The 27,857-nt window shown below is 37.6% G+C and overlaps 1 protein-coding gene across 1 annotated transcript in view; it reads right to left on the bottom strand.

Moving 5' to 3' along the window:
- Positions 1 to 27,857, bottom strand: part of LOC149256985 (silicon efflux transporter LSI2-like) — a 244,438-nt gene that overhangs the window by 146,627 nt on the left and 69,954 nt on the right. The window contains 3 exon segments of the mRNA XM_089413393.1: positions 556 to 1,019; positions 1,022 to 1,926; positions 2,054 to 2,282. Coding sequence (XP_089269519.1) covers positions 556 to 1,019; positions 1,022 to 1,709 — 1,152 coding nt within the window. The 5' untranslated portion in view covers positions 1,710 to 1,926; positions 2,054 to 2,282.

The following is a 27,857-nucleotide window of genomic DNA, read 5'->3' as shown; positions in this document are numbered from 1 at the left end:
TAGACATATTTAGCATATTTAAAATCAAAAAAATCAAATGTTTAGCAATTTTTGTATTACCGCACACGACTGAAACCAACCTAGATCCATCTTAACACTAGATCTATCAAGTGCCGAGAGGGATCAAATCTCTAGAGGTGCAAACCTTTCCTCAAGTTTGGCACTCAAAAAATAGGTTCGCACCTATAGAGATTTGATCCCTCTTGAGGCTTAATAGATCTAAATTGGTCGTAAAAGTAAATTTTTAGATCAGCACACCGACACTAAAATTGAAATACAAGACCCCTTGGGTGGACATGCCCATTTTCCATTGAGATACAAGGCCCCTTAGGTGGACATGCCCACCTTCCCTTGTTGTTTATTCACTGGCATAGCCTAAGAGCAAACCGCACTTTGCCAAGTACGTGTACACCCTCAAAGGCAGGCTTCAGCTTAATTAAGAAAGGGATCCACTTCTTTCTCTTTTATTATCAAGGTGGATTTCATCTTTGATAGTTGCAGTTGAACATTTCTAATTTATTGAGACTGCATAAGGAAGTAGTTAATTGATCGTACCTTGTCAAGGGAAGGACAAGCATCTGTGAAATCAAGAACAATAAGGGCAACTGCGGCAGTAATAGCAGTCCAAGACATATTAATGCCACATAACAGTGCAACTAGCATTCCAATAGTGACCAAGTAGACGCAGGTTTTCCATATGATTCTTTTCCATTTTAAGAACCGAACTTCCTCCTTTTCAGATAAAGCAAGAAATGGCATCTTCGCTCTCAATGAACTCCACAAGGAAACCCCACCATCCCCTTTGCCGTTTGAATGCTCTTTGATACCCACCCCCACCATCTCTTCCCTCGATTCCTTCACACTGCTCTCAACTCTCTGAAATTCACTGTCGTCCAATTTTCTGTTTCTCAGGATATCATTTCTTTCTGCAACAATATCACATTGATAATTTTCTGAAGGACTTATGCTGTCAGTTATCATATCAGGGGACTGCATGTGAGAAAGCACGACTGGGGAGATTTACGAGAGTTGACATCCTGTTCCCCCACCTCAACATCTACAGGTTCTTCTACGTTTTCCTCTGCAGAGAGCTGTTTCCAGTAGATGGCTAAAAGTAGAGCCGTATTCAGCGCAATCCCAACAAGCATGGAAGGAAGAAGACCCAGCACGAATTTGCCGAAGGGGATTTTGCTCTGTATCGCAATTACTAAATTCTGGGGATTCCCAATTGGAGTTAAGGAAGACCCAATGTTTGCACTGGATGCCAGAGCCAATAAGAACGGCTGAGGTGGCAGATTTTTGTCCTTACACAGCTTTAATACAAATTCTGTCAACACCACACAGCATGTGTCATTTGTGAACAGGGCGCTTGCAATTGCTGTAATGAAAGAAACTCTACATAACAAATCCCTGCCACCTTTGTTACGCCAGGAGAGGAGTTGGGTCAAATATTGGAACATGTCTGCTCTTTTCAAGTAAACACTGATCACCATCGTCCCAAACAAGAGACCCAGGATTGGAAGATCAATGGCTTGATACGCTTCATCTGGTGAGACTACTCCAAATATGACCATAAGCATTGCCGCTAGAATTGATCCTGCTGTTCTCCCAATGGGAAGGAGTGGCACTGCAGGAAAAACAGATAATATCCAAAACACTAAAAACCCAATACATCCCAACACCACCTTGGGGGTTGAAGCCATTGTCATCCTTCAAACACTGTTTTCTCCAATTACTTGTTCTTCCTTGTTGCAATTCGAACGTACAAACACGCTGTAAACACCATGAAAACTCGATTATATAAGCTTTTGCATGATTGACATCACTCCACTCGTGGGATTATATTATGTTGTTAGTAACAACCTCGGACTCCGGTGCTTATCCAAGTCACGTTCTCACTACAATGTCGCTGTCATATTGCTCATGCTGAGTGCCCATAAACCCGGCCAAATACCAACAACAAAAATGTATACATTAGACGTTATATTTTTGACAATTCAAAAATTGTATTAAATCATCTTGTCGGTTGGATTCTAGTGGTTATCCAACTCACATTGTGTAATGTTCTCACCCCATTGTTAATTAAATATGATGGGTGCCCAATAAAAGTCGAATATAAGCTTTTGCAGGATGGACATCACTCCACTTGAGGGATTATATTAAGTTGTTGGGAACAACCTCGGACTGCGGTACTGATCCAACTGACGTTCTTGGCGGTGGGATTATACTATGTTGTTAGCAACAACCTCATACAGCTGTAATAAATCCAAATGACGTTCTCACTGCAATGCCACTGTCAGATTGCTCATTAAATATGCTTTGGGCTTCATAATGAAACCAGCGCAAATACCAACAAGAATTCAAAAATGTATACCTTTGACTATACCTGTGATAATTTAGGATTCTAGTGGTTATCCTCGCATTGACACTGTCATACTGCTAATTAAATATGATGGTTGCTCAATCATGAACCCAGGCCAAATAAACACAATTCAGAAATTTATACTTTTGCCGGATCAACCGTTCCACTTCGCGCATTAGATTATGTAGTTAGTAAGAATCTCGGATTCTAATGCTTTTTCCGATGATTTCATATATATGTATTTTGGATTTTAAAATTCAATAGGAAGTAGTTATTTTATTGGGTAGTGAGGGGTTCTACAATCAGTATGAAGTAGATCTCAAGTTTAAATGTTTAATATTCAATAGATTTAATATTAAATAAAAAAAAATGTTATAAATATTTAATATTTAATTTAATTTAAATATTGGTTCAATTAATAATAAATAGTTAAAACTAAAGTCAATTTGTTATATTTTAATTTTGTTATTAATTTGTAAATAAGTTTTGTTTTTTAGCATGTTGTAAACAGGTTTTGTTACAATACCATCTGTTATCAATACCACATTCCCAAAAACCATAACATATTTCACAATCAAAATATTTGTTGAAGGCTTTTTATTTCAACTTAAGGTTGATGAGGATATGTTCTTTTTTTTTGAATTGGGGGCTTAGATTATTTCTCAAGGGAATATGCTCAATATATGCTTTCTCTGAATGCTTACTAATGGTTGTAGTGTGTGTAGTGTGTTACAGAGTTTGTTAGGTTGGATTGACTTTTAATAACTTTGAAAAATTAGATTTGTGCCACCAATTTCCTAAGGGTTTGAGATTATTTAAATTCTAATAAGTTCCTCCATGATAACTTCCTCATTATTATTTATAACATTCATTTATATATAAGCAAATTTTATTTAGCAAAACGGTCCATTTTACAGTAAGATGTGTAATTCCCTTTTTTTTTCTCAAGTTAAAGTTGACCCATAACATTTTTATACATGATAAATGTGTATATTGGTAAGACATTATTCGTGTTGCAATAGTTTTTTTTTGTTATATTTATGAAGTATTCAACTATATCAACCACATTAATATTTTTAATGTGGTTGTACTAGTTGCCGAAGGCTTCCTATTTCAGCTTAAGGTGGATGAGGATCTATTGACTTTTTGTTTACTTTTTTATTTGACGGCCTAGATTGGTTCTCAAGGGAATATGCTCAACATATGCTTCGTCTGATTACTTAGAAATAATGGAGAAAGGTTGTTTTGATTGTTTTCTAAGTTTAGATTTAGATCCTATTTTCTAAGATATTGTTGTGATCTCTTGAACATAATGTCACCATTATATTTGTGTATGTGAAATTTCTCTAATTAATGAATGCAACGTTGTGGCAGCGTGAGGTGCTCCTCACCTGAGAGATGCGGGTTTCATTCTCAATTCGATCTGTCTTCCTATTATTTTTTAGTTGGTATCAGAGCGTCAGGGCTAAGTTGATCTCTTGTGGCTGAGATTGACGTGATAAGCCTTTGTGGCTGAGAGAGACTAGTGAGTGTGGAGCCTCCTTTACTAGTGAGTGCAGGTGTGAATATTTGTTCGCGGAATCAAGATCCACCATATTTATGCTTGGAGCAGCGTGATCACATTTGAAGGCTACATTGTTCGTTTGAGGATCAAGCCATTGTTTGCAGCGTAGTGGATCCTAGTGTGGATCAGTGGAGGCGAGCCAAGTTGGGATTTGTCAGGAAAAGAAAGGTTAGAGCTAATCTGTGCACCCTTATGGAATTATATAATGTGTAGATTTGTTAGTTTGTGCAACTTTTCTTAAGAAAAAGTGAGTAGATCTACGTAGGTTCTATTAAAGAAAAGTGTGAATTGTGCAGTTTTTATGTAGAAAAAGTGCACATATTTGTGCGCAAATACATTTTTTTGGAATTTATAAATTGGTTGAGCTTAATTTGGTTTTTTGTTTAAAGCTGTGGAGATTGGTCGTTGCTGGAGTCGTGGATTTGTATATCAGGGATTCATGGAACTACAAGTGGTGCTCATGAAGTAAGAAGCTGGGCACTGTTGAAAAATGGGATTTTTTGTCAAGATAACTAATCCCCTTCCAGAGATATACCTGAATGAGGCCAATAAATTCGGCAAATCCAATTATGTTAATTGGAAATTCAAGTTGCAGACATTGTTGGAAGGTTATGGTGCTTGGACCATCACAAAGGGAGAAGAAGCGAAACCTACTGCAAGCGCGACAACTGCATGAATTCAAGACTGGGAGAAGTGGGAGAACAAAGCAAAGGTATTACTAAGAATGTCTATTAAATATAATATAATCCCTCATATTCGTGATTGCAAGACATCTAGTGAAACCTGGAGTGCACTAAAGGAATTATATGAAACCAAAAATACAAATCGAGTCCTCTTCTTGAAAAGTAAGCTCCTGTATATTAAAATGGAAGAAAATGAATATGTCAGTGCCTTTGTTTCAAGAATTGAATATTTGAAAGATAAGTTGGGAGATATAGGAGAATCAATACCTAGTACTGATATGGTAATAATTACGTTAAATGGAATGTCAGAGGACTATCAGATGTTTATTACAGGTCTTGTAGCAAGGGAGAAAGCGCCAAATTTTGATGAATTGACAGATATATTGATGTAAGAAGAAGAGAGGTGCAAGAATTTGAGGCCTCAACATCCAGACTTGGCACTTATGGCAAAGAAGAAGGTCTTAAAAGGGAAACAAGGAGGAGGAAGTAAAGGTAGAAGTATATCTCAGAAAAGGCCATTTTCAAAACCAAATCAAGGTATGTCATCGTTCAGAAATGATTCTGAAATAAAATGTTTCTATTGTGGTAGAAGTGGGCATCTTGCCAGAGACTGTTATAAGAAGAAAAGTGATGAATCTAGGCATAAACATAGAAGACAATCAATACATTTTGCAGGAGAAGCCCTGAATTCGGATCTCAAAAATCTTAAGTTGTTTGTGTCTAATTCCGCGTTGGTTGCTTAAACAGATGATGCTAATACATGGTTTGTGGACTTTGGAGCTTTGATTTATATGACATGCAATAAGAATTAATACGAAAACTTCAAGGAAATAACCAATGGAGGAAACATCTACCTTGGAGATGATCATGCATATAAGATAATGGGATATGGAGATATACCTATATAAGATAATGGGATATGGAGATATGCATATCAGAGCGAAGTTGATCATCAGATCTATTATTCAGAAAGTGATTACATTTTATTTCTTTAGGCAGAGTCTGTAATCGGGCCAGGTAGCCTCTGGATTCATCCTTCTTTTGGAAGGTGAGATATCCGGTAAATGCCCATACAGTCAATCTCTGTACGAGAAATACTTTGTTCTCACGAATTTTAGATCAGACGCGGTTGAGTTTTGAGCTGGTGGAATTCGAATTTGCAGCAGTGTTTTCTTGGTGTCGAAATTGAAATGTCTTTCAACGGATTGCGATTGGAGTATGCCCTTGAAGGCAGCTCGAATTATATTGCATGGAAAGACAGGATGGAGGCGGTGTTAGATGACAATGGGTTGAAGGAGTTCATAGAGGCTGAGGTCCCAAAGCCTACTGATGCTGCTCACGTTGAGGCTTGGCAAAAGAAGACAGCAAAGTGTCGAAGGATTCTGTTGGAGGGCGTGAAGGATCACATTGTATCCAGCCTGCATGGAAAGGCTTCTCCATACTTGATGTGGAAAGCATTGACAGATTTATTCCAAAGCAAGAGCGACCAGAGGAAGTTGGCGCTCAAGGATAAACTCAGAAACATTAAGTGTGAGAAAGGAGACAGTATGCCCAAGTATCTCACGAAGTTCACCCAATGTCGGGATGAGCTGGGAAGTGTGGGGGTGACTGTCGATGATGAGGACTTGGTGAGCTTGGCTCTCCTTGGTCTTCCGAAGAGTTGGCATTCCTATCAGGACTCTGTCAATGGTCGGGAGAAATTGCCAGGATGGGAGAGACTTTGGTCTGATCTTGTGCAAGAGGAGATCAGGCGGAATACCAGGGACAGATCTTCATCAAAGGCATCTGATGAAGAAAATTGCGCTTTGGTTGCCAAAGCAAAGAAGGGGAAGAACAAGAAAGCTTCTCATTCCGGTGCGAAAGGAAAGAAGCAGGACATGTCCAAGGTGAAGTGCTTTCACTGTCACCAGCACGGACATTATGCCACAAATTGTCCGCAGAAGAAGAAAAATAAGCAAGCTGATGGATCTGCAGCGGGAGAGGCCTTAGCCTCGCAGTTTGAGCTGGATTTTTTGCTAATCGCATGCTTGTTATCAAGTGTGATGGGATCGGTATGGTTATTGGACAGTGGTGCATCTTTTCACATGACAGGAGATCGAGATTTGTTTTCTGATCTGGATGAGAAAGATCTTGGAGTGCACATTGAGATGGGCGATGGTGGTAGATACAGTGCGACCGGTATCGGTACCATTTCCTTTGAGAGGGAATCTGGTAAACCCTTCGTATTGAAGGAAGTGATGCATGTTCCAGGATTGAAGAAGAATCTTATCTCTATGGCGATGTTAGAAGACAAGGGATATGATGTTGTCTTCAGTGAGGGAAAGGCTTTCCTGCGCAGTAAGACAACTGGAGAAACCCGGAAGATAGGGGTTCGAGTCAAGAACCTTTATCAATTGCATGTAGATGGCTGCGCAGCAATGGCATGCAAGGCAGAAGGATTGGTGAGTCGGGATGATGGCGAGCTGTGGCATCGGAGATTGGGCCACCTTCACCATGGAGCCTTGAAGATACTGCAGCAGATTTCTACTGGGCTTCCTAAAGGCACTCTTGCGCAGTCAGATCAGTGCAAGGGGTGTACTTTGGGAAAATTTGTGAAATCCACTTTTCACGAGAAGGATAGTCATGCCACGACGATCCTTGAGAGAATTCACACAGACGTGTGTGGACCTTTCTCAGTAGCTTCGACAGCAAAGCACAAGTACTATGTGATCTTTTTTGATGATTTCTCTCGAAAGTGCTAGATCTTCTTCATGCAGAAGAAGAGCGAGACATACTCAAATTTCTGTGAGTTCAAAGCACTGGTCGAGAAGGAATCGGGGAAGAAGGTGAAGGCTCTTAGGAGCGACAATGGTGGTGAATTCATCTCTAGCGAGTTCAAGGACTTCTGCAGCGCAGAAGGGATTCGAAGAGAGCTCATAGCTCCCCATAACCCACAGCAGAACGGGGTTGCTGAGCGGAAGAACAGAACGATCATGGGTGCTGCATGGGCGATGTTGCATGATCAGGGCCTACCCCTTCACTTGTGGGCGGAGGCATGCAATACTGCAGTATATGTGCAGAATCGTTGTCCTCACAAGATACTTGGCATGAGTACACCCGAGGAGGCTTATTCTGGTAAGAGGCCTGATATTTCCCATTTGAGGATTTTTGGTTCTCCTGTTTACATGCATGTGACGAAGGATGCCAGGAAGAAGCTGGAGCCGACCACAGAGGTTGGGATATTTGTGGGGTACACTGATACGCCCCACAACTATCGTGTGTATTTGCCAGACAGTCGCAAGACTGTTGTGCGACGGGATATCAAATTTCAGGAGGAGAAAGCCATGAAGTGTTCGCTTGAGAGGGAGCCACACTTGCATGCAGATGAGGAGCTATTAGTTCCTAAGGATGAGCTTCAGGACATGGATCAGCCACAAGATGAAGTTCATGGAGTGGAAGAGACCACTCATGCAGCACCAACCATCAGAGGGCGAAAGCGCACTACAGAAGCTGAGCGACTGGCTCAAGATGTAGAGAAGGTTGTAGGACCACCTACAGCACTGTGCAGACAGAGACAGTCACCTGATCGGTACACTGGATACATGGCTATTGTGAGCAAATGTGTCGTGACTGAGCCATCCTCTTTCGAGGAAGCTGTGGAGGATCCCGCATGGGTAGATGCCATGGTGGAAGAGTATGATTCGATTGTCAGAAACAGTGCATGGGAGATTGTCCCAAGACCGGAGGGGAAATCAGTGGTGGGTTCGAGATGGATCTACAAAGTGAAGCAGGCAGATGAGCTGTTGATACTTTCATGCAAGGAGGATCTTGCTAGAGAGTTTGAGATGAAGGACTTGGGCCTCCTTCATTATTTCCTGGGATTGGAAATTTGGCAGCGCAGTGATGGACTATTTGTTTCTCAGGGTAAGTATGCCCGGGAGATACTGGAGAAGTTCAACATGCATGGCTGCAAGCCTGTTGATACTCCTCTTCCTGGAGGTTGGAGGAAGGAGGATGCTACTTCAGCGGAGGTAGTGGATGCCACTGTTTATCGACAATTGGTGGGGTCGCTTATGTATCTGGTCAATACATGACCCGATATATGCTATGCTGTTAACCAGCTTTCACAAGCTATGGTTAAGCCAACCAAGCTCTTCTGGAAGGTAGGCAAGCAGGTATTGCGTTATCTCAGAGGCACATTGGGATATGGATTGTGGTACATACAGGAGGATGAGGTGAAGCTATGTGGCTTCACGGATGCAGATTGGGCAGGGAACCCAACGGACAGAAAGAGCACATCTGGAGGGATCTTCAGTATCGGGTCGACAGCGGTTTCTTGGTACAGCAGGAAGCAGAGATCCGTGGCACTTAGTTCAGCAGAGGCCGAATATATGGCAGCAAGTTTGGCTGCATGCGAGGCTATATGGATGAGGAAGATCTTGGTCGGGTTGTTCGGGTCACACTTAGAGCCTACTGTGATTTATTGTGATAACCAAAATTGCATTAAACTCTCGGCTAATCCAGTATTTCATGATAGATCCAAGCACATCGACATCAGGTACCATCATATCAGAGATTGTGTGCAGCGGAGAATCATGTTACTTTCATACATTCCCACGGAGGATCAGGATGTTGATATCTTGACGAAGGCGCTCACTAGGAGCAAATTCGAATACCACAAAGGCAGGATAGGGTTGCAGATAATCTATATCTTGTTGAGAGGGAGTGTTGAAAATGCAACAAGATGATGGAGCTTAGTGAAAAGAAGTCGCCTTTACTAAGTGGGCCCGCAGGCTATTTTTGGCGCAAAGTCTATTTTTAGACTATGTCTATTTTTAGACATTTGGATCATGGTCTATGAGTTGCAGGATGCTATTTATGGATGATTGGTCATGTTGGTGAAAATAGATGGACTTCTATTTTTAGACATATGGGCGGAGTCTATTTTTAGACTGCCAGTCTAAAAATAGAACGGTCAAATATTATTATCTCTTAATAATATTTGGACTATAAACATTATCTTATCCTCTTGCAGCACTTCAGTTCGAGCTATGGATGTGGCACATGCAACTGCCAGAAGGAAATACGCTTTTCCTATGGGTTAGTTGAGCTATTGCATGATGGACTTCAGTTAGAACTCAAGTGATTGAGTTTGGTGGAGTTGATTGAGGAGTTGATGGAGTTGTGTTCAGTTTGACTTAGTTGAACTAGTTGTATTTAGTCTAACTGCCAAATACACTAGTGATGAGTGATGTGAATTAATTATTAATTAATTCACTAATTATTAACTCATAAATCAACTAAAGAATACATCAGTTAACTCAGTGCACGGACAGTTCAGTGGAGACAAGTGTTAGAGGTGGGTGAAAGAGTGAGACTACTATCAGTTGTGACTATAGCTGTGCATGAGATTTGCACAATCATTGATGGAGATTGCCAATGAGGATTGCGCAGTACAGGCCAAGGGAAAACGAGCTTGGATCAGATCTATTCTCAACTTTGGATTGCGCAGTAGAGGCAGGCAAACAGTGGAGGAGATTTGAACCTGTGACTTGTTCAGATCTGAGCTAGTTTGTGTGTAGCAGGTGGAGATAGTACTGAGTACTTGTGAGGAGTATTGTACTATGTATTGTTACATGTTCTCTATCATTATAATATACAGATAGTTCAAGGTTTTCAGCTGTATGCTTTCCCCATTACATACTGTGTTGATATGTGTGATTGATATTTCAATGTGCGCATGCGATTGTTTTTAATTCAGCAAATTGATGATCAACGTAGAGGAGGTTATGTATTATGCATGCATTCCGAAAATAGTGTATAATCAGGATAATCTCTGTGAATAAGTGTTATATTATTCAAATTTCTACATGGTATCAGAGCTAGCTGATTTGTAGAAAAAGTTTCTACAGTAGGCACCTAGGTCATGGTATGAGAAGATTGATTCCTTCTTTCTTTAGGAAGGATTTATGAGGAGTCAAAGCAATCCAAATTTGTATACCAAGTTTGATGAAAATTGGCATGTAGCATTGATTTCTTTGTATGTTGATGACCTAATTATTACAGGCAATTGAGTCAAATTGATTGGTGAAATTAAGGTGCAGATGTCACAAGTATTTGAAATGAAAGATCTTGGTGAGTTACATTATTGTCTTGGTCTTGAAGTGTGGAGAGATGTAGGACATACTCTTGTTACTCAAGATAAGTATGTGAAATAAGTACTTAAAAGGTTAAATATGGATCAGTGCAAAGATGCTTTTGTTCCAATGCAACAAAATGTGAAACTTCATTTTGATGATGGCTCAAAGGAGGTAGATGGTACATTGTATAGACAACTAGTGGGAAGTTTGAATTATCTTACTACAACCAAACCTGATTTAGCATACTTTGTTAGTGTGTTAAGTCAATTTATGGCAAGACCTCTCGAAAGCCATTAGAGAGCAGCAAAAGAAGTACTCAGGTATCGTAAAGGAACAATTGATTTTGGTCTTAAGTATACTGATTCATTTGATGTTGAGGTAACAAGTTACTCAGATTCAGATTGGGTTGGTAATCTAGATGATATAAGATCAACTGTAGGTTATGCATTCAGTATTGGATCTAGGATTGTTTCATGGAGCAACAAGAAGCAACCTAATGTATCTTTTTCATCTATTGAGGCAGAATATGAAGCTTTGTGTGCAACAACTTGTGAAGTTGTTTGGTTGAGGATAATTGTTCAAGATGTTGGAGAAGAACAAAAGAAGGCTACAGTTATCAAATGTGACAACCAAATCTCGATCAAGTTGGAAAATAATCCAATTTTTCATGTAAGGACAAAGCATGTCGATGCTTAGTTTTATTTTATTAGAGAGAACATACAGTCTAAGGAATTTTTTAATGAATATTGTAAAACTAGTGAAAATGTTGTTGATATTTTCATAAAGCCCCTTGGGAAGATGAAATTTGAGTTGTTTAGGGAGAACTTAGGTGTGGAGATTAATCCTTTCTCCATTAAGGGGGAAACTTAATGTTAGCCTCACTCTCTTAAAATTCAATAATAAATCCAATTATTAAATTAAATAAATAAAATCATGAGAATTCCTCAAACTAAGGAGTCTAGTTTAGATGAGAGATTCTCTCCAACTAGCTCTCCTAAATTAGTGTGTAAGTTGAGAAATTGTCTCAACCAAGTGAGTCTAAGATATACGCACTATCTTAAGACCACTTACTCATGTATTTAAATGTATTATTAAATTTTTTGAATAATGTGAATTACATGAGCATGAGAGACCACATGATGGCTCTCTACCTTTTTCGCCAGTTTAATTTTTGTGTGTTAATTTGTTGTGCATATGGTTATATGGCTTTGTGATTCTTCTTCATGTGGTATCAGAGCATTATAGTTCTTAGGGCCTGAATGATTTTGTGGTAATTTTCCATGGAAGATTATGAGTGATGGCGATATCTTAACTAGAGCCATATGGGCCTGAGACTTGGCCCCTTCCAAGCTAAGGGAAAATATGTATTTGTTTTGAGTTATGCGTTGCGGACTGTGTGAGAATTTTATGGCTAAGATGGGAGATTGCATGCGAAGAGATTGCATTCCAGCCAAGGGACGAATTTGGAAGATAATTTCTTTTGAAATCGGACGTTGCATTTGATTTATCTGTGCATTATAAGGAAAGGGTCAAATATCCTTTGTGACTAGTAATCCACTCCAGAATAACATCCATTGGGAAACTTCATTTGTTGTAGCAGACTTATTAACTTAACGATGAAATCCACAATGCCAAAACATCCATACAAGGAGGATCAAATCAGTCTTATGGTGGAGGTTTTCTTGTCCTATTTTCTAGCAACTTATTGTGATATCAGATCGCTATCAAGCCCATACTTCAGATCATAACTTCTCTTCTGAGGCCGAATCTATACATGCCTGTAGAAACTTCTCTAGAGGCTATGATCATATTCCTGTAGCAACATTTCTCTCACTGAGGTTATGTTTATATGACTGTAGTGACGTCTTTTATGAAGCCATACATATGCCTATAGAAGTTTATTTGGAGGAGTCGAGTTAGTCAAGAGTTGGTGTGAAGGCCGTGGTGCCTCTTTCCCTTCGTTGGACCGAGTATTACTTCACTAAGGGCTAAGTTCAATACATTGTGGAACGAGTTCAACTCCTAAGGGAGCCAAGAACATTTAGAGACTAGTGTGAATGATCCAGCATGAAAGTGCTAACAATGCGTGGACAGGACCGGCCTGAAAGATAATACCATACCGGATTTTTTTTGCTGTTGCCTGGACTTCTACAACATGAATGTATCGATGAACCAACATGGAGGAAGTAGACATTTAAAAATAGCAGTGTTGAGCCACTTCTCCAAAGAATATTTTTAAAGGGGCAAAATTTCAAACGAATTCCATGGATCCCTCTAATCGACATCGTCATGGAATAATGGAGACAATTGACCTCATATGCTATGCCTGCAAAAAAAAAATATTAGATTTCGCTTCACAGCAAAAGCGAAGGTTCGAATCTCACGTGGACACTTTTGAAGGTGTCGAAGTCTTCTTCATATCATATTTAGCGCAGCTCGAATCCTCTCTGCGAGCAGGTTGTAATTTGTTTCACCTTCACCATATGCTGCCATAGGTAACTTCTCAAAATACATTTTTGTGCTTTGAATTTTTTAAAGGAGATACGCTCACTTTTAAAGTGACTCCATTCACTTTTTAACTTATTTTTAAAAAATAATTTCATAAAATTATATTAAATGGGAGTTTAAAAGAAATTATAAAAATTTATTAAAGTTTTGGAGTGATAAGGTGTGTTTTTATTTTGAGTGATAAGTGAATGAAATAATAAGATATATTTTTTAAATGAGTGATTTTTAGGAGAGATAAGGAGTGGATAAAATCATTTATTTGTAATGGAGAAATAAGGAGTATATTTTGTATTTGGAGAGATAAGTGAATATTTTTTATTTTTAGAAGGTTGAGTCAGTTTTTGAAGACAAGTTGCTTCAAAGGGTTACGAGTTTGGCATTCTCATTGTTTGAAGAAATTTCATTCATGATGTTCAGAAGGTGAAGGTTGATGTACTCCCATATTTAAATAAAAACATATATTTTTGGTGGTGATTGTGTCCTAGATCCGCTCGAAATTGAATAAGGGGATCTTAGGTACACCATGTGTATGTTTGTGATGGCGCATAATTCTTGATAATGTTTCTAATATGGTACACATGTAGCATACAACACATGAACGACTTGCATGCACATTCCATTCAAGCTTATGTAATCAAGCAAACTACAAGAAATCAAGAAAAAACAATCAAGTTGTCCACGACATTTCTACATCAACATCCAATCAAGCTATCATCTACATCAACAATTTTTGGAGCAATTCAACAACAATTTTTTGGAAATTACACTTGCACCATTTCTTTAATAAGCTCAATATAAAACTGTAACTTGCAAATCATAATTTGTAAGTTGGATTGTAATCAAAGTCAAATTATGTTGAACTGTAAAGGTGCATTCTCGGTTGAAACCGACACCCAAGCTTTTAATTGATAGGGAATCAATTAAACCAAGTGAATCCATTGTTTTTTTAACTGAGTCATTCAAATCATTATAAGCATTTCTCTTGGGTGCATTTTCGATAGTATTCAACACCCTTATTTTGATCAATCAACAGTGTGAGTTCAAGCAAGTACAAATCTCACAACATCAAGCGAGCCTAAAACTAATTGAAGCAAGCATCAAGTGAGCGTGAAAGCAAGCAAGTGTGAGTTCGAACAATCAATTGTTAAAACAAGTTCAAGCGAGCATGCAACAATCAATCAAACATCAAGCAAGCGAGTTCTACAAATCCAGCAAGTAATAAAAGCAAGCAAGCGTGAGTTCCAACAAGTTCACATGGTGAAAAGCATTCATTTGTTAAAGATTCTTAACAACTTGATTCTCTCAACTACTGAAGACATGCTAGAAATCAGCAAAGCAACTCTTGTTGATATTTCAATGAATCTACAACAAGCACATGAAACAATTGAGTTCCTTCAACTGGAGTCGCAACTTCAAAGAGATGAGTTGCTAGAGAAGAGTGATGCTTCCAAGTCTTTCAACCACACAAATGAAGGTAAAGATGTTGATTCCAAGTCACCAACTTCAAGTGTCGAAGTGGTCCCTGATCTAGTTCAATTTTCTTCCAAACCAATCATCAAGCCATGGGAAGAACTTCAAAGTAACAAAAATTGACAAGGATTAGGATATGACAAAGATGACAACAACTTGCATATCATCGATTATTCTAAGCCGATCAAGTTCATCAGTGCAAGGTTTTTTGATTAAATAACATCAACAAGCCATGAGAAAGTTGCAAACAAACATACATGTGCGCCAACTGAAGTTGCAGACAAACAGAAATGCACACAAACTCAAGTTGCAGACAAACCGAAATGTTCTCATTGTCAAAGAACCGGTCATCTAGAAAATCAATGTTTTGATCTCCATCCTTGTAGCCATTGCGGCAAGTCAAATCATACATCAGAGAAATGCTACAACCAACGACAGTCAGCCAGATTGAAGATAAATTATTCATGGATTGATCCTTGGGAATGGTCATCCACAGCCAGAAGATTGTCCAAGTTTTACAATCGGATTCACTCACACATATTGCAGCCAACAGTTAAATGAAGATGGTACTCTCGTGCAGTTGAACAGGGGAGTACACCAGTGAAATACTCCTCCACCTAAAGGGGGGAGTTCAGATATATTTTGGAGAAGATTGCCTCTCCTTTCAGCTGACAAAGGGGGGAAAATGTCAATGAAATTGACAAGTGGTTGTCAGACTGAAAGTCTCGACAACATCAGTGAAGCAGCTAGTGGGCATCTCCATCAGCCAGTGGGTGATCATCATCAGCAAATACGCCAGTGGGCGTTCATCAAATTGTGTCAGTGGACACCGGATGTTGTTTTCAAGCAAAGGACAGTTGGATCCTTTTGTGGCTTGGCACATGATGGAGTTGTCAAGCGACATTCAGAGATGAATTAGTCATGCAGCTGACTCATGGTCTCTTCATATTGTAGTTTCTTCAACATCCAGCTTTGGCGGTTTTTCAGGCAAATGTTTTTTTTAGGATCAACTTGAGAACTTGGAAGATGGTTCCTTGTTCGTTTTGGATTTATCATTGAGGGGAGGAATGTTAGCCTCACTCTCTTAAAAATCAATAATAAATCCAATTATTAAATTAAATAAATAAAATCATGAGAATTCCTCAAACTAAGGAGTCTAGTTTGGATGAGAGATTCTCTCCAACTAGCTCTCCTAAATTAGTGTGTAAGTTGAGAAATTGTCTCAACTAAGTGAGTATAAGATAGACGCACTATTTTAAGACCACTTACTCATGTATTTAAATGTTTTATTAAATTTTTTGAATAACGTGAATTACATGAGCATGAGAGACCACATGATGGCTCTCTGCCTTTTCCGCTAGTTTAATTTTTGTGTGTTAATTTGCTGTGCATATGGTTATATGGCTTTGTGATTCTTCTTCACTTAAAAATAATGGAGAAAGGTTGTTTTGATTGTTTTCTAAGTTTAGATTCAGATCCTATTTTCTAAGAGATTGATGTGATCTCCCAAACAAAATGTAACCATTATATTTATGTATGTTTGATTTCTCTAATTAATGAATGCAACATTGTGGTAGCCTAAGGTGCTCCTCACCTGAGAGCGGTAGGTTTCATTCTCAATTCGATTTGTCTTCCTATTATTTTTCAGTCTTATTAACGGTTGTAGCGTGTTACAGAGTTTGTTATTGCATTGACCTTTAATAAATTTAAAAATTTAGATTTGTGCCATGTGACTCCCTTCCCACAAATTTCCTAGGGATTTGAGATGATTCCAATTCTAATAGGTTCCTCCATGATAACTTCCTCACTATTATTTATAACATTCATTTATATATAAGAAATTTTTATTTAGCAAAATGATCCATTACTTTTAATAAATTAAAAAAAAATATATTCTTGCCACGTGGCTCCGCCCACCAATTTCCTAGGGATTTTAGATTATTCCAATTCTAATAAGTTCCTCCATGATAACTTCCTCATTATTATTTATAACATTTATTTATATATAAGCAAATTGTATTTACCTAAATGGTCCATTTTAAAATAATATGTGTAAGTCTTTTTTTTTCTCAAGTTAAAGTTGACCCATAACTTTTTTATACACTTAATGAGGTAAAGGCGTAGTCTAACTTATAGAAGAAATGGCCTTTTTCACAACCATTTTTTAGGTTAGTTTTAATAAAAATATGACAGATTTTTAAAAGTTCAAGTTTAAATTGTATTTTAAAAAACAAAAAATATTGAATTGTATAGCGGCATTTTTGTAAATTCTAGTAAAAAATGTTATTTCGTCTATAAGTTAGACTACGCCATCAGATATGTGTGCATTGGTAAGATTTTCTTCTTGTTGCAATATTTTTGATGTGGTTGTACGAGTTTCCTAAGGCTTCTTATTTCAACTTAAGGTGGATGAGGATCTATTGATTTTCTATTTTTTTTTTTTAATTAGCGGCCTAGATTGATTATCAAGGGAATATGCTCAACATATGCTTAGTCTGAATGCTTATTAATAATTTCTCTATGTTACAGAGTTTGTTAGGTTGCATTGACTTTTAATAAATTTTAAAACTTAGATTTCTGCGAGGTGGCTCCTGCCCACCAATTCCTAGAGATTTGAGATTATTCTAATTCTAATAAGTTCCTCCATGATAAGTTCTTTATTATTATTTATAACATTTATTTATATATTAGCAAATTTTATTTAGCAAAATGGTCCATTACTTTTGATCAATTTAAAAATTTAGATTCTTCCTACTTGGCTTCCCACCCACCAATTTCCTAGGGATTTGACACTATTCCAATTCTAAGAAATTTATTTAGCAAAATGGTTTGTTTTACAATAAGATGTGTAATCATATAAATATGTGCATTGATAAGATATTCTTTGTGTTGCAATAGTTTTTTTATTATATTATGAAGCTTTCGGCTATATCAACCACATTAATATTTTTAATGTGGTTGTACTAGTTGCAAAAGGCTTCTTTATTTTTTAATAGACAACCTAGATTGATTCTCAAGGGAATATGCTCAACATATGTTTCATCTCAATGCTTATTAATGGTTGTAGTGTGATAGAGAATTTATTAGGTTGCATTGACTTTTAATAAATTTTAAAATTAGATTTGTGCCACCTAACCTCCTGCCCACCAATTTCCTAGGAATTTGAGATTATTCCAATTCTAATAAGTTCCTCCATGATAAATTCCTCATTATTATTTATAACATACATTTATATATAAGAAAATTTTATTTACCCAAATGGTCCATTACTTTTAATAAATTTTAAAAATTATATTTTTGCCATGTGGCTCCCCGCCCACCAATTTCTTAGGGATTTGAGATTATTCCAATTCTAATAAGTTTCTCCGTGATAAATTCTTCATTATTAGTTATAACATTCATTTATATATATTAAAAAAAAAAAACAAACAAACAAACAAACATTTAAAATTATTTAACGATATGGTCATTTTACAATAAGATGCCTAATTACCTTTTTTTTCTCAAGTTAAAGTTGACCCATAACCTTTTTATACATGGTTAATCAGGTAAATGTGTGCATTGGTAAGACATTCTTCGTGTTGCAATAGTTATTTTTGTTATACTTATGAATTTTTTAGCTATATCAACCACATTAATATGTTTAATGTGGTTGAACTAGTTGTAGAAGTCTTCTTATTTCAACTTAAGGTGGATGAGGATCTGTTGACTTTTTATTTTTTATTTTTTTAATTGACGACCTAGATTGATTCTCAAGGGAATATGCTGAGTGTATGCTTCATGTAAATTCTTATTAAAGGTTGTAGTTTGTTACAAAGTTTGTTAGGTTGCATTGACTTTTAATAAATTTAAAAATTTATATTTGTGCCATGTGGCTCCTTGCCCACCAATTTCCTAGGGATTTGAGATATTCCAATTCTAATAAGTTCCTCATTATTATTTATAATATTCATTTATATATAAATAAATTTTATTTAGCAAAATGGTCCATTACTTTTAATAAATTTTAAAAAATAGATTCTTTCTATGTGGCTCCCTGCCCACCAATTTCCTAGGGATTTGAGATTATTCCAATTCTAATAAGTTCTTCCATGATAATTTCATCATTATTATTTATAACATTCATTTATATATAAGAAAAATTTATTTAGCAAAATGGTCTATTTTACAATAATATGTGTAATTCTATTTTTTTCCTCAAGTTAAATTTGACCCATAACTTTTTTATACACGGTTAATGAGGTAAAGGTGTAGTCTAACTTATAGAAGAAATTACATTTTTTCACGACCATTTTTCGACTTAGTTTTAATCAAAATATGATAGATTTTTAAAAACTTGAGTTTAAATTGTTTAATTTGAATTATTCGAATGCTTCAGTGGTTTTCAAGGATGTTGAATCCATTTATGCATTCAAAAATGTATTTTAAAAAACAAAAATTATTGAAATTGTATCCACGCATTTTGGTAAATTCCAATTAAAAAATTTATTTCATGTTGCAATAAATTTTTTTGTTATATTTATGAAGCCTTTGGCTATCTTAACAACATTAATATTTTTAATGTGGTTGTACTAGTTTCCTAAGGCTTCTTATTTCAATTTAAGGTGGATGAGGATCTGAAGATTTTTTTTTTAGTTTTTAATAAGTTTAAAAATTTAGATTTATGTCAGGGGTTTCCCCTCACCAATTCCTAGGGATTTGAGATTATTCTAATTGTAATAAGTTCCTCCATTATGAATTCCCTATTATTATTTATAACATTTATTTATATATAAGAATATTTTATTTAGCAAAATGGTCCATTAGTTTTGATAAATTTAAAAAATTAAATTCTTGCCACGTGGCTTCCCAACCACAATTTTCCTAGGGATTTGACATTATTCCAATTCTAATAAGTTCCTCCATGATAACTTCCTCATTATTATTTATAACCATTTAAAAAATAAAATAAAAAAATAATAATAATAATAATAGCAAAACAGTTTGTTTTACAATAAGAAGTGTAATTTTTTATTTTTTATTTTTTTTCAAGTTAAAGTTGATCCATAACCTTTCTATACATGGTTAACCATGTAAATGTGTGCATTGGTAACACATTCTTGATGTTGCAATTGTTTTTTTGTTATTTTTATGCAGCCTTCGGCTATATCAACCACATTAATATTTTTAATGTGGTTGTACTAGTTGCCAAAGGCTTTTTATTTCAACATAAGGTGGATGAGGATTTGTTGAATTTTATTTTTATTTTTACCACATTAATATTTTTAATGTGGTTGTACTAGTTGCCAAAGGCTTCTTATTTCAAGATGAGGTGGATGAGGATCTGTTGATTTTTATTTTTATTTTTACCACATTAATATTTTTAATGTGGTTGTACTAGTTGCCAAAGGCTTCTTATTTCAAAATAAGGTGGATGAGGATTTGTTGACTTCTTTTCTTTTTTTTTAATTGACGACCTAGATTGATTAAGCTTCGTCTCAATGCTTATTAAGAGTGGTAGTGTGTTACAGAGTTTGTTAAGAGGTTGTTAGGTTGCAATGACTTTTAATAAATTTAAAAATTTAGATTTGTGCCATGTACCAATTTCCTAAGGATTTGAAATTATTTCAATTTTAATAAGTTCCTCGTTATTATTTATAACATTCATTTATATATAAACAAATTTTATTTAGCAAAATGGTTCATTACTTTTAATAAGTTTAAAAATTTATATTTTTGCCATGTGGCTCCCCGCCTACCAATTTCCTAGGGATCTGAGATTATTCCAATTTTAATAAGTTCCTCCCTGATAAATTCCTCATTATTATTTATAAAATTCACTTATATATAAGCAAATTTTATTTAGCAATATGGTCCTTTTACAATAAGATGTGTAATTCCTTTTTTTTCTCAAGTTAAAGTTGACCCATAACCTTTTTATACATGGTTAATCAGGTAAATGTGTGCATTGGTAAAACATTCTTCGTGTTGCAATAGTTTTTTTTCTTATATTTATGAAGTCTTTCGCTATATCAACCACATTAATATGTTTAATGTGGTTGAACTAGTTGCCGAATTGTTCTTATTTCAACGTAAGGTGGATGAGGAGATGAGGATCTATTGACTTTATTTTTTAATTTTTTAATTGATAGCCTAGATTGATTCTCAAGGGAATATGCTCAACGTATGTGTTGTGGCTTCAAATGTCACCTAGAGCACAAGTGCTTCGGGAGACAAAGAAAGCTTCCTATAGACATTCTCTGGGTTGATTGTAGACTAGTGCCTATGACATCTTAAATAGAGGAGTGCAGGGAAGATTATTTGTGAGGGGGTTTTTGCAGCACTCCAATCGTCATGTAATAAAAATATAATAAAAGGGGCTTGGTTCAATAGGCCTTCATTAAGGTAGACTTAAGCCAACACATGGATCCAAATGCAGGGGGTTTATTGGGCAATCTCAAAGAGAAATGTCTTCTTCTGGTGGCCGACACACAACAATGAGACAACTTAATACTGAAGTTGTAGTGATGGTGGAAAGGAGGAGAGGAAGGAGGGAAATAGATGCATAGGGATGTAAACAAACAGAATCCTCAGCAACCATGCGCATGCAGAAATATGTAAGAGGAAGGAGGTGAAATGGTAGAAACAACGGTATGCTAATTAAGGTTTCATGCCAGATATAACATGGGTATCATTAGCACCAAATAGCATGAGTAAATCTGGGCTCACACAAGTACTGTAGGTTAATCCAATAACACAAATAAATCTGCAATTACTATAGGTATTGTATGCTATTGAATAACACAAGTAAGTATGTAATATAACTCATGTATTGTTCTCTATTTAGCAGCCTAGATAAATCCATAACTCAGGGAGAAACCAACAACTTCATTACACTATTTCAGAAATGGGAAAACACAAATGAAATGAGATTTACCAAGAGGAAACATGTTGCACATTGATAATGCTTGGAATCACTAGGGAAGTTTCATTAATACTTAGAGGGTCCAAATAACCAGTCCATAACATTTGGCACAACATCAGTCATGTCCCCCATGAATAAGCAAATAAAACCAAAAGTGGTATCTCAAATTTCAGACCCTTCGGGTGTGAAATTTTAGAACCCTTGAAGAAGTGTTTCTTCCCCCTATTTATAACCAGAGGGGGAGCTTGGGTTACAGTTGCAAAAATGTCTTAGCCAGAGCTCCAGCTATCCTACTAGACTAGATGTCTCGGCCTATGTAAGCCGTTGTTGCCCAAAACGATTACAATTGGGATTCGATCCCTTCTTGTAAATAAATGGAAATTGTAGAACTAAAAAGAAAACTGGAGGATGATGGAGGAAGTGTCCCTTTTGTTGTTCCTGTGAATGGCCTCTGGTTAAGCAATGTCTTTGTCGTGTGCGTCCCTTTGCTGCTCACCTGGTTTCCGTCCATTATGCCTTAACTGCTTGATTAGTTCTTTCTATGAAGTCGAGTGGAGCCCCATGCTGAATCATTAAGCGCTCCCGAGCCCCCCATACTAGTACACCAATGCACCATACTCTTATTCAATGTTGGAGCTGCCAACCCATCCATCTTTAAAAGCTTTGTATCATGCTCCTGGTCTAACTGGGGATGTGTTTATGATGTAACAAGAAGTCCTTCGGGTGCTGGCCTTTATCACTGAAATATTACGAAACGGATGTGTTTTGATTTCCTCTTAGACCCCTTTTGTTATAGCCCCTTTCTGTTATTTCCTTCATATGACCAAGGGCTGCGACCAAGTCCTAAGTCCTTGGGTGCTAAGGCCTTCAAGCTCTTGTCCGAGGGCTTCTTTCCTTTGTTATATGAAATCCCGCACTTTGGAATTTTTAGAGGGTTGCCATTGTTATTTCCCCATGAACCCCATGATCGTCGATCCGCGGGGTCGGGCCCACCAAGTGTATCGCAATCACACTGCAGGAGGGGAAGTCCCTTTTACTTTCTTTCTCAGTGTTGGCCGACTGTCCGGACACGGGGACTTTATAGGCCAGATCACATAATATAGCGTGTCCAGGAGGATCCCCGCTTATCGCAATCGCAAGCCTGAAAGGAACATGGGCAGAAAAGAGACTTTATTGTGTGCGATCGCCGATTGTCGATCTGCAGGGGTGACATCATCACTGCCATGTGTCACCCTGTGAGTGGTGACACGTGTCACCTGGAAATGCCCCTATAGGACCCCTGAAAATGTTGAATTGGAATGTCACGTGTCCTCCGTACTGCCACGTCATTTTCATACTGCCACGTCATTGATGATGTCAACTGCCATGTCATACATATGGGCCAATGGGATTGCACCATGTGGCCCCTTGGAGGAGAGAGAAAATGGCCCACCTAGCCTTGGTTTTTTCGTGAATTCCTTTGTTAAATAGAATCGGCCCCTCCCCGGTGATTTAATTCTGTATCGCAAATCGGCGAGATCGCAAGGTTTTTTTAAAATGGTAGCCCCTTTACTCTGTCAATTGCCCATATCACGGGATTGCGTGATTCACTATGCCTGGGCCCCCGAACTCTAATAAACCATACCGCCACGTAGAGGAGAGATAAAGGGCTCGCTTGTCCCTGGTTTTGCATGCATTTCCTTTGTTAAGCCTTTTTGGTGATCCCCAGAGATCTAACATTATATCGCAAATCAGTGATAACGCAAGGTTTTGGAGTGTGCGGGAATGTGATGTTGCAGGATTCGGGATTGCGAGATGTGGCACTGCCCCTGTGTTATAGACATATTTGGGCACTGGAACCCCAATCACATATGTCCATAAACCAAGGGCTTCTAAACCCCTAAAAGTGTTGTTTCATACCCTAAAGGAACAAGGTCAACTGATTACATCATCTCCCAGAAGTTCTCCATGAAAAACTACTCAGAACTGGTCAAAACTGGACCATACAGACTGCTCCATGCATAGGGTGCGATGCATCTCACCTATTACACATGGGGGGTGCGATGCATACTGGAAAGCCCTTCTGTAGGGTGCGATAAGCAAGAGCAGACAAATGGCAGAAGCAGTTTGCTAGGTGGAAACTTAGAGAATCTTCTAGAAACTGCTCATATGACACTTGCCTCTCTGAATTCGCCCAGGGATGAGTAAGAGATCTGAAATCTCCAAGTGGAACCAAGAACTATCAGTGAAATGACACTACCAAAATCCCAAAAGCTGACTCACTCTCCTATAAACATCTATATATGGATCCCTCATCCAAGAGATCCAGAGGCTGAAATTTTGTAATTTGCAAGGAAGTGTTGTTGGTTTCTCTTTGAAGACATTGTTGGGTGATCTTGGTTTGTATGAGGTGAAAAGAGCTTTCATGCTGGGAGGATGATGCTAGATCAAACAACTTGGTTGTAATCCTCTCTTCTACTACTTCAATCAATAAAGCTATTTGATTTTTCCTCCATATGCTTGTATATCTCTGAATCTTGTATTTGTATATGCATTTATATGGTTAATGTACATCTGATCCTACATTGTTTATGGTTATAGATCTCTATGCTTTGATGGTATTTTGCTGCCTTGACTCTACAAGTGTTCTTTGAAGTGGGACAAGTGAGAAAGGAGTGGCGAAAGCTCTATCAAAGGAGAGAGGAAACAAGCAAGGAGACTAGCGAAATACTGAGGTTGGTACTCTCTGCTTCTCTCTCATCTATCTCTCATAAAGGAAAACACAAGTAACTTTAGTTTGTTTGTTTCTAAGATAGCTACCCGTCTTAGTGGGACTAGCAGCTCTGAATGGATACTAGTTTTCCCAATAACACCCTGACCTCTGATATGCAATAAACAACTCCACCTGGACTCGCTGATAGTCGATTTGTGATTGTGATTGGCTCATGGTCCTACGATATGCGATTTGCCTTTGTATTTGGTCCTTTCCTCCTTGTCTTCTGACTTTCCATGGGTAACTTCAACATGCCATATATTATGATCTAGAGGTCCATTTTCGGACTTCCATATACCGTTGGAAAGATCTTTCTGAGAAATATGCAATGGAGAGGGTCTAATTAAGTTTTGATAGCTCCTGTGGCTTGTGAAATGGCTTCAAACTTCACTATGGTTTTGCATTCTGGGCAACTAATAACTTTATAAAGGAGTGAGTGACAACATTGACTCCAACTGGGGACAATGCCTTTCTAGAAAGGTGTTGAGAACTCGCAGACCAGTATCCTTCACCATTGGGCATGGAGTCAAAAATATAATGGAACTTAGCAACGAGAAAATCTCCATGGGGCTTTCCTCATCCATCTACAATGTAGAAAAATAAATCCTACCAACTAGAAAGTAAATGCTCAGCTAGTGAGCTTATTTATATGAATTCTTACTTATGCACAGGGCTCAATTCACCTAAGTGAGTTCAACCCTCCAATGGAGTTAGACCAACATTAGAGTACTGGGCCTTATGCCTTCACATTGCTGAAAAATAAAAATTAAAGCAAGCATGCACCATAAAAAGTATTCAAATAAAGAACCTGAAACATGCTATTGATACAACCTCTATTGCTAGCTTAAGAATAGGCTCATGTACTCAGCCACAGGATCATGGAATTTACAAGGAAAGCTTGCAGCTACCTCTTTTTCATGAGCAATCTGCTGACCAATATCCTCTTGGTCAGGGCAGCCACAATTACTTTCCATTTCCTCAACCATTGGTCTTTCAAGAAAATCTTGTTGCTGGACTTTTACTTCCCATTCTTCAAAAGGCCAACCCTCTTGGAAATATGCAATGAAATCTTCAATTTCTAAACTGTAGGAGTCATAAACTGGAGGTTACCTCGAGAATTCCTAGTAGGAATCTTTCTATGATAAATAATCACAAACACTGCTTGGTCCTTCAACTTCAGGCTCTTCTTGAAAAATTTGCTACTGGAAGGAGGCTCCCCAATAGCTGGTAAACGACTCCTTCTAAACCTCCACGACCACCTCGTCCTCCTCTAAATAATAAGAATAAAAAATAGGAGGAGGTTCTTGATCATGTTCTCCAGGTGAAAGATGTGCATCGTGGACTGGTGCCTCTTTAGTGACTTCCTGGTGGGCTTTCTCTTCTTACACAACTTCCCATGGCTGGGAGCATGGTGACTCTACATCGCTTGACTCTTCACCAGAGTCGTATTCATCATAGGAAGGGGAAGCATCACATTCGGTCGAATCAGACCCCGAAGGGTTTGTTGGTAGCTCAATGATGTTTCCTTCTTCACTTTCTCGCTCAGTGGGTGATGCTTCTTGGTACGAGTAGATGTTTTACTAGAGTGGAGCTCCATAAACATCTTCAGCAGAGTCATCAACCTCGGTAATTTCTTCATCATTAAAATATGTGCAACAATATTCAAATAGAGCATTCAATGGATATAATCCTTTGTAATAGTGATTCAACGTTGTATGAAAACTTCTGAGGGAAGATATGCTGCCACGAGGTATTTTTTTGTACCAGACTCTAGCATCCTCCTCTAAAAAACATTTGAACAAATTCATTTCTATATCGTTAAGAAGAATACCTTGTTGTTCCATGCATTCATGAAATCCTTTGAGGTGCTGGTCAAGTCTTCTCTCTGTGTTCCCACTGAATCTAGGAAATAGGTATCCCACTCATGAAACATAGGGACATGATTGGGATAACCAACAATATAAGAGAAATCTAGTGGGGCAAATTGGTTGGCCAAGAATGTAGGAATGACCATCTCAAAAACCTCCCTATATGAGTGATTTTAGTTTCAAAAGTAGGGAAAGTTTTTGGTTGTTGTAGCATCAGAGTGAGTATGGGGCTGCTTGAAAGTCAGGATGATCAAATATAGATATGGACAGTGGAGTCGCTAGGATGTTTACCATAGATTTGAAATAGTGGAGTCACCAAGGTGAGATATCTTTCTACCCACACTTCCCTTGCTCACCTAACAGAGGAAATGTAAATTTTTGTCGTACCCAGGGAAATGTATTCTAATCCATTCCCCAAAAATATGTTGTGGCTTCAAATGGCACTTGGAGCACAAGTGCTGCAGGAGACAGAGAAAGCTTCCTAGAGATAGCCTCTGGGTTGATTGTAGACCAATGCCTAGGACATCTTAAATAGAGGAGTGCATGGAAGATTATCTGTGAGGGGGTTTTTGCAGCACTCCAATTGTCACGTAATAAAAAGATAATAAAAGGGGCTTGGTTCAATAGGCCTTCATTAAGGTAGACTCAAGCCAACACATGGATCCAAATGTGGGGGGTATATCAGGGCAATCTCAAAGAGAAATGTATTCTTCTGGTGGTCAACACATAACAATGAGACAACTTAATACTGAAGTTGTAGTGATGGTGGAAAGGAGGAGAGGAAGGAGGGAAATAGATGCATAGGGTTGTAAACAAATAGAATCCTTAGCAACCATGTTCCAGCAAAAATATGTAAGAGGAAGGAGGTGAAATGGTAGAAACAATGGTATGCTAATTAAGGTTTCATGCCAGATATAACATGGGTATCATTAGCACCAAATAGCATGAGTAAATCTGGGCTCACACAGGTAATGCAGGTTAATCCAATAACACAAATAAATCTGCAAATACTACATGTATTCTATGCTATTGAATAACACAAGTAAGTCTGTGATATAACTCGGGTATTGTTCTCTATTTAGCAGCCTAGATAAATCCATAACTCAGGGAGAAACCAACAACTTCATTACACTATTTCAGAAATGAGAAAACACAAATGAAATGAGATTTACCAAGAGGAAACATGTTGCACATTGAACATGCTTGGAATCACCAGGGAAGTGTCATTAATACTTATAGGGTCCAAATAACTAGTCCATAATATTCAACACAACATCAATCAAGTTCCCCATGAATAAGAAAATAGAACCAAAGGTGGCATCTCAGAATTCAGACCCTGCGGGTGCGAAATTCTGGAACCCTTGAATAAATGTTTCTTCCCCCTATTTATAAGAAGAGGGGGAGTCTGGGTTACAATTACAAAAATGTCTTAGCTAGAGCTCCAGCTATCCTGCTAGACTAGTTGTCTCGGCCTATGTAAGGCATTGTTTCCCAAAACGATTACAATTGGGATTCGATCCCTTCTTGGAAATAAATGGAAATTGTAGAACTAAAAATAAAAATGGAGGATGATGGAGGAAGTGTCCCTTCTGTTGTTCTTATGAATGGCCTCTAGTCAAGCCACATC

This window comes from Pinus tabuliformis, chromosome 6 (genome assembly GCF_031772625.1).
Source record: "Pinus tabuliformis cultivar Carrire ecotype Pingquan chromosome 6, CPIR1, whole genome shotgun sequence".
Lineage (NCBI taxonomy): Eukaryota > Viridiplantae > Streptophyta > Pinopsida > Pinales > Pinaceae > Pinus > Pinus tabuliformis.
This window is presented reverse-complemented; position numbering and strand designations above follow the sequence as displayed.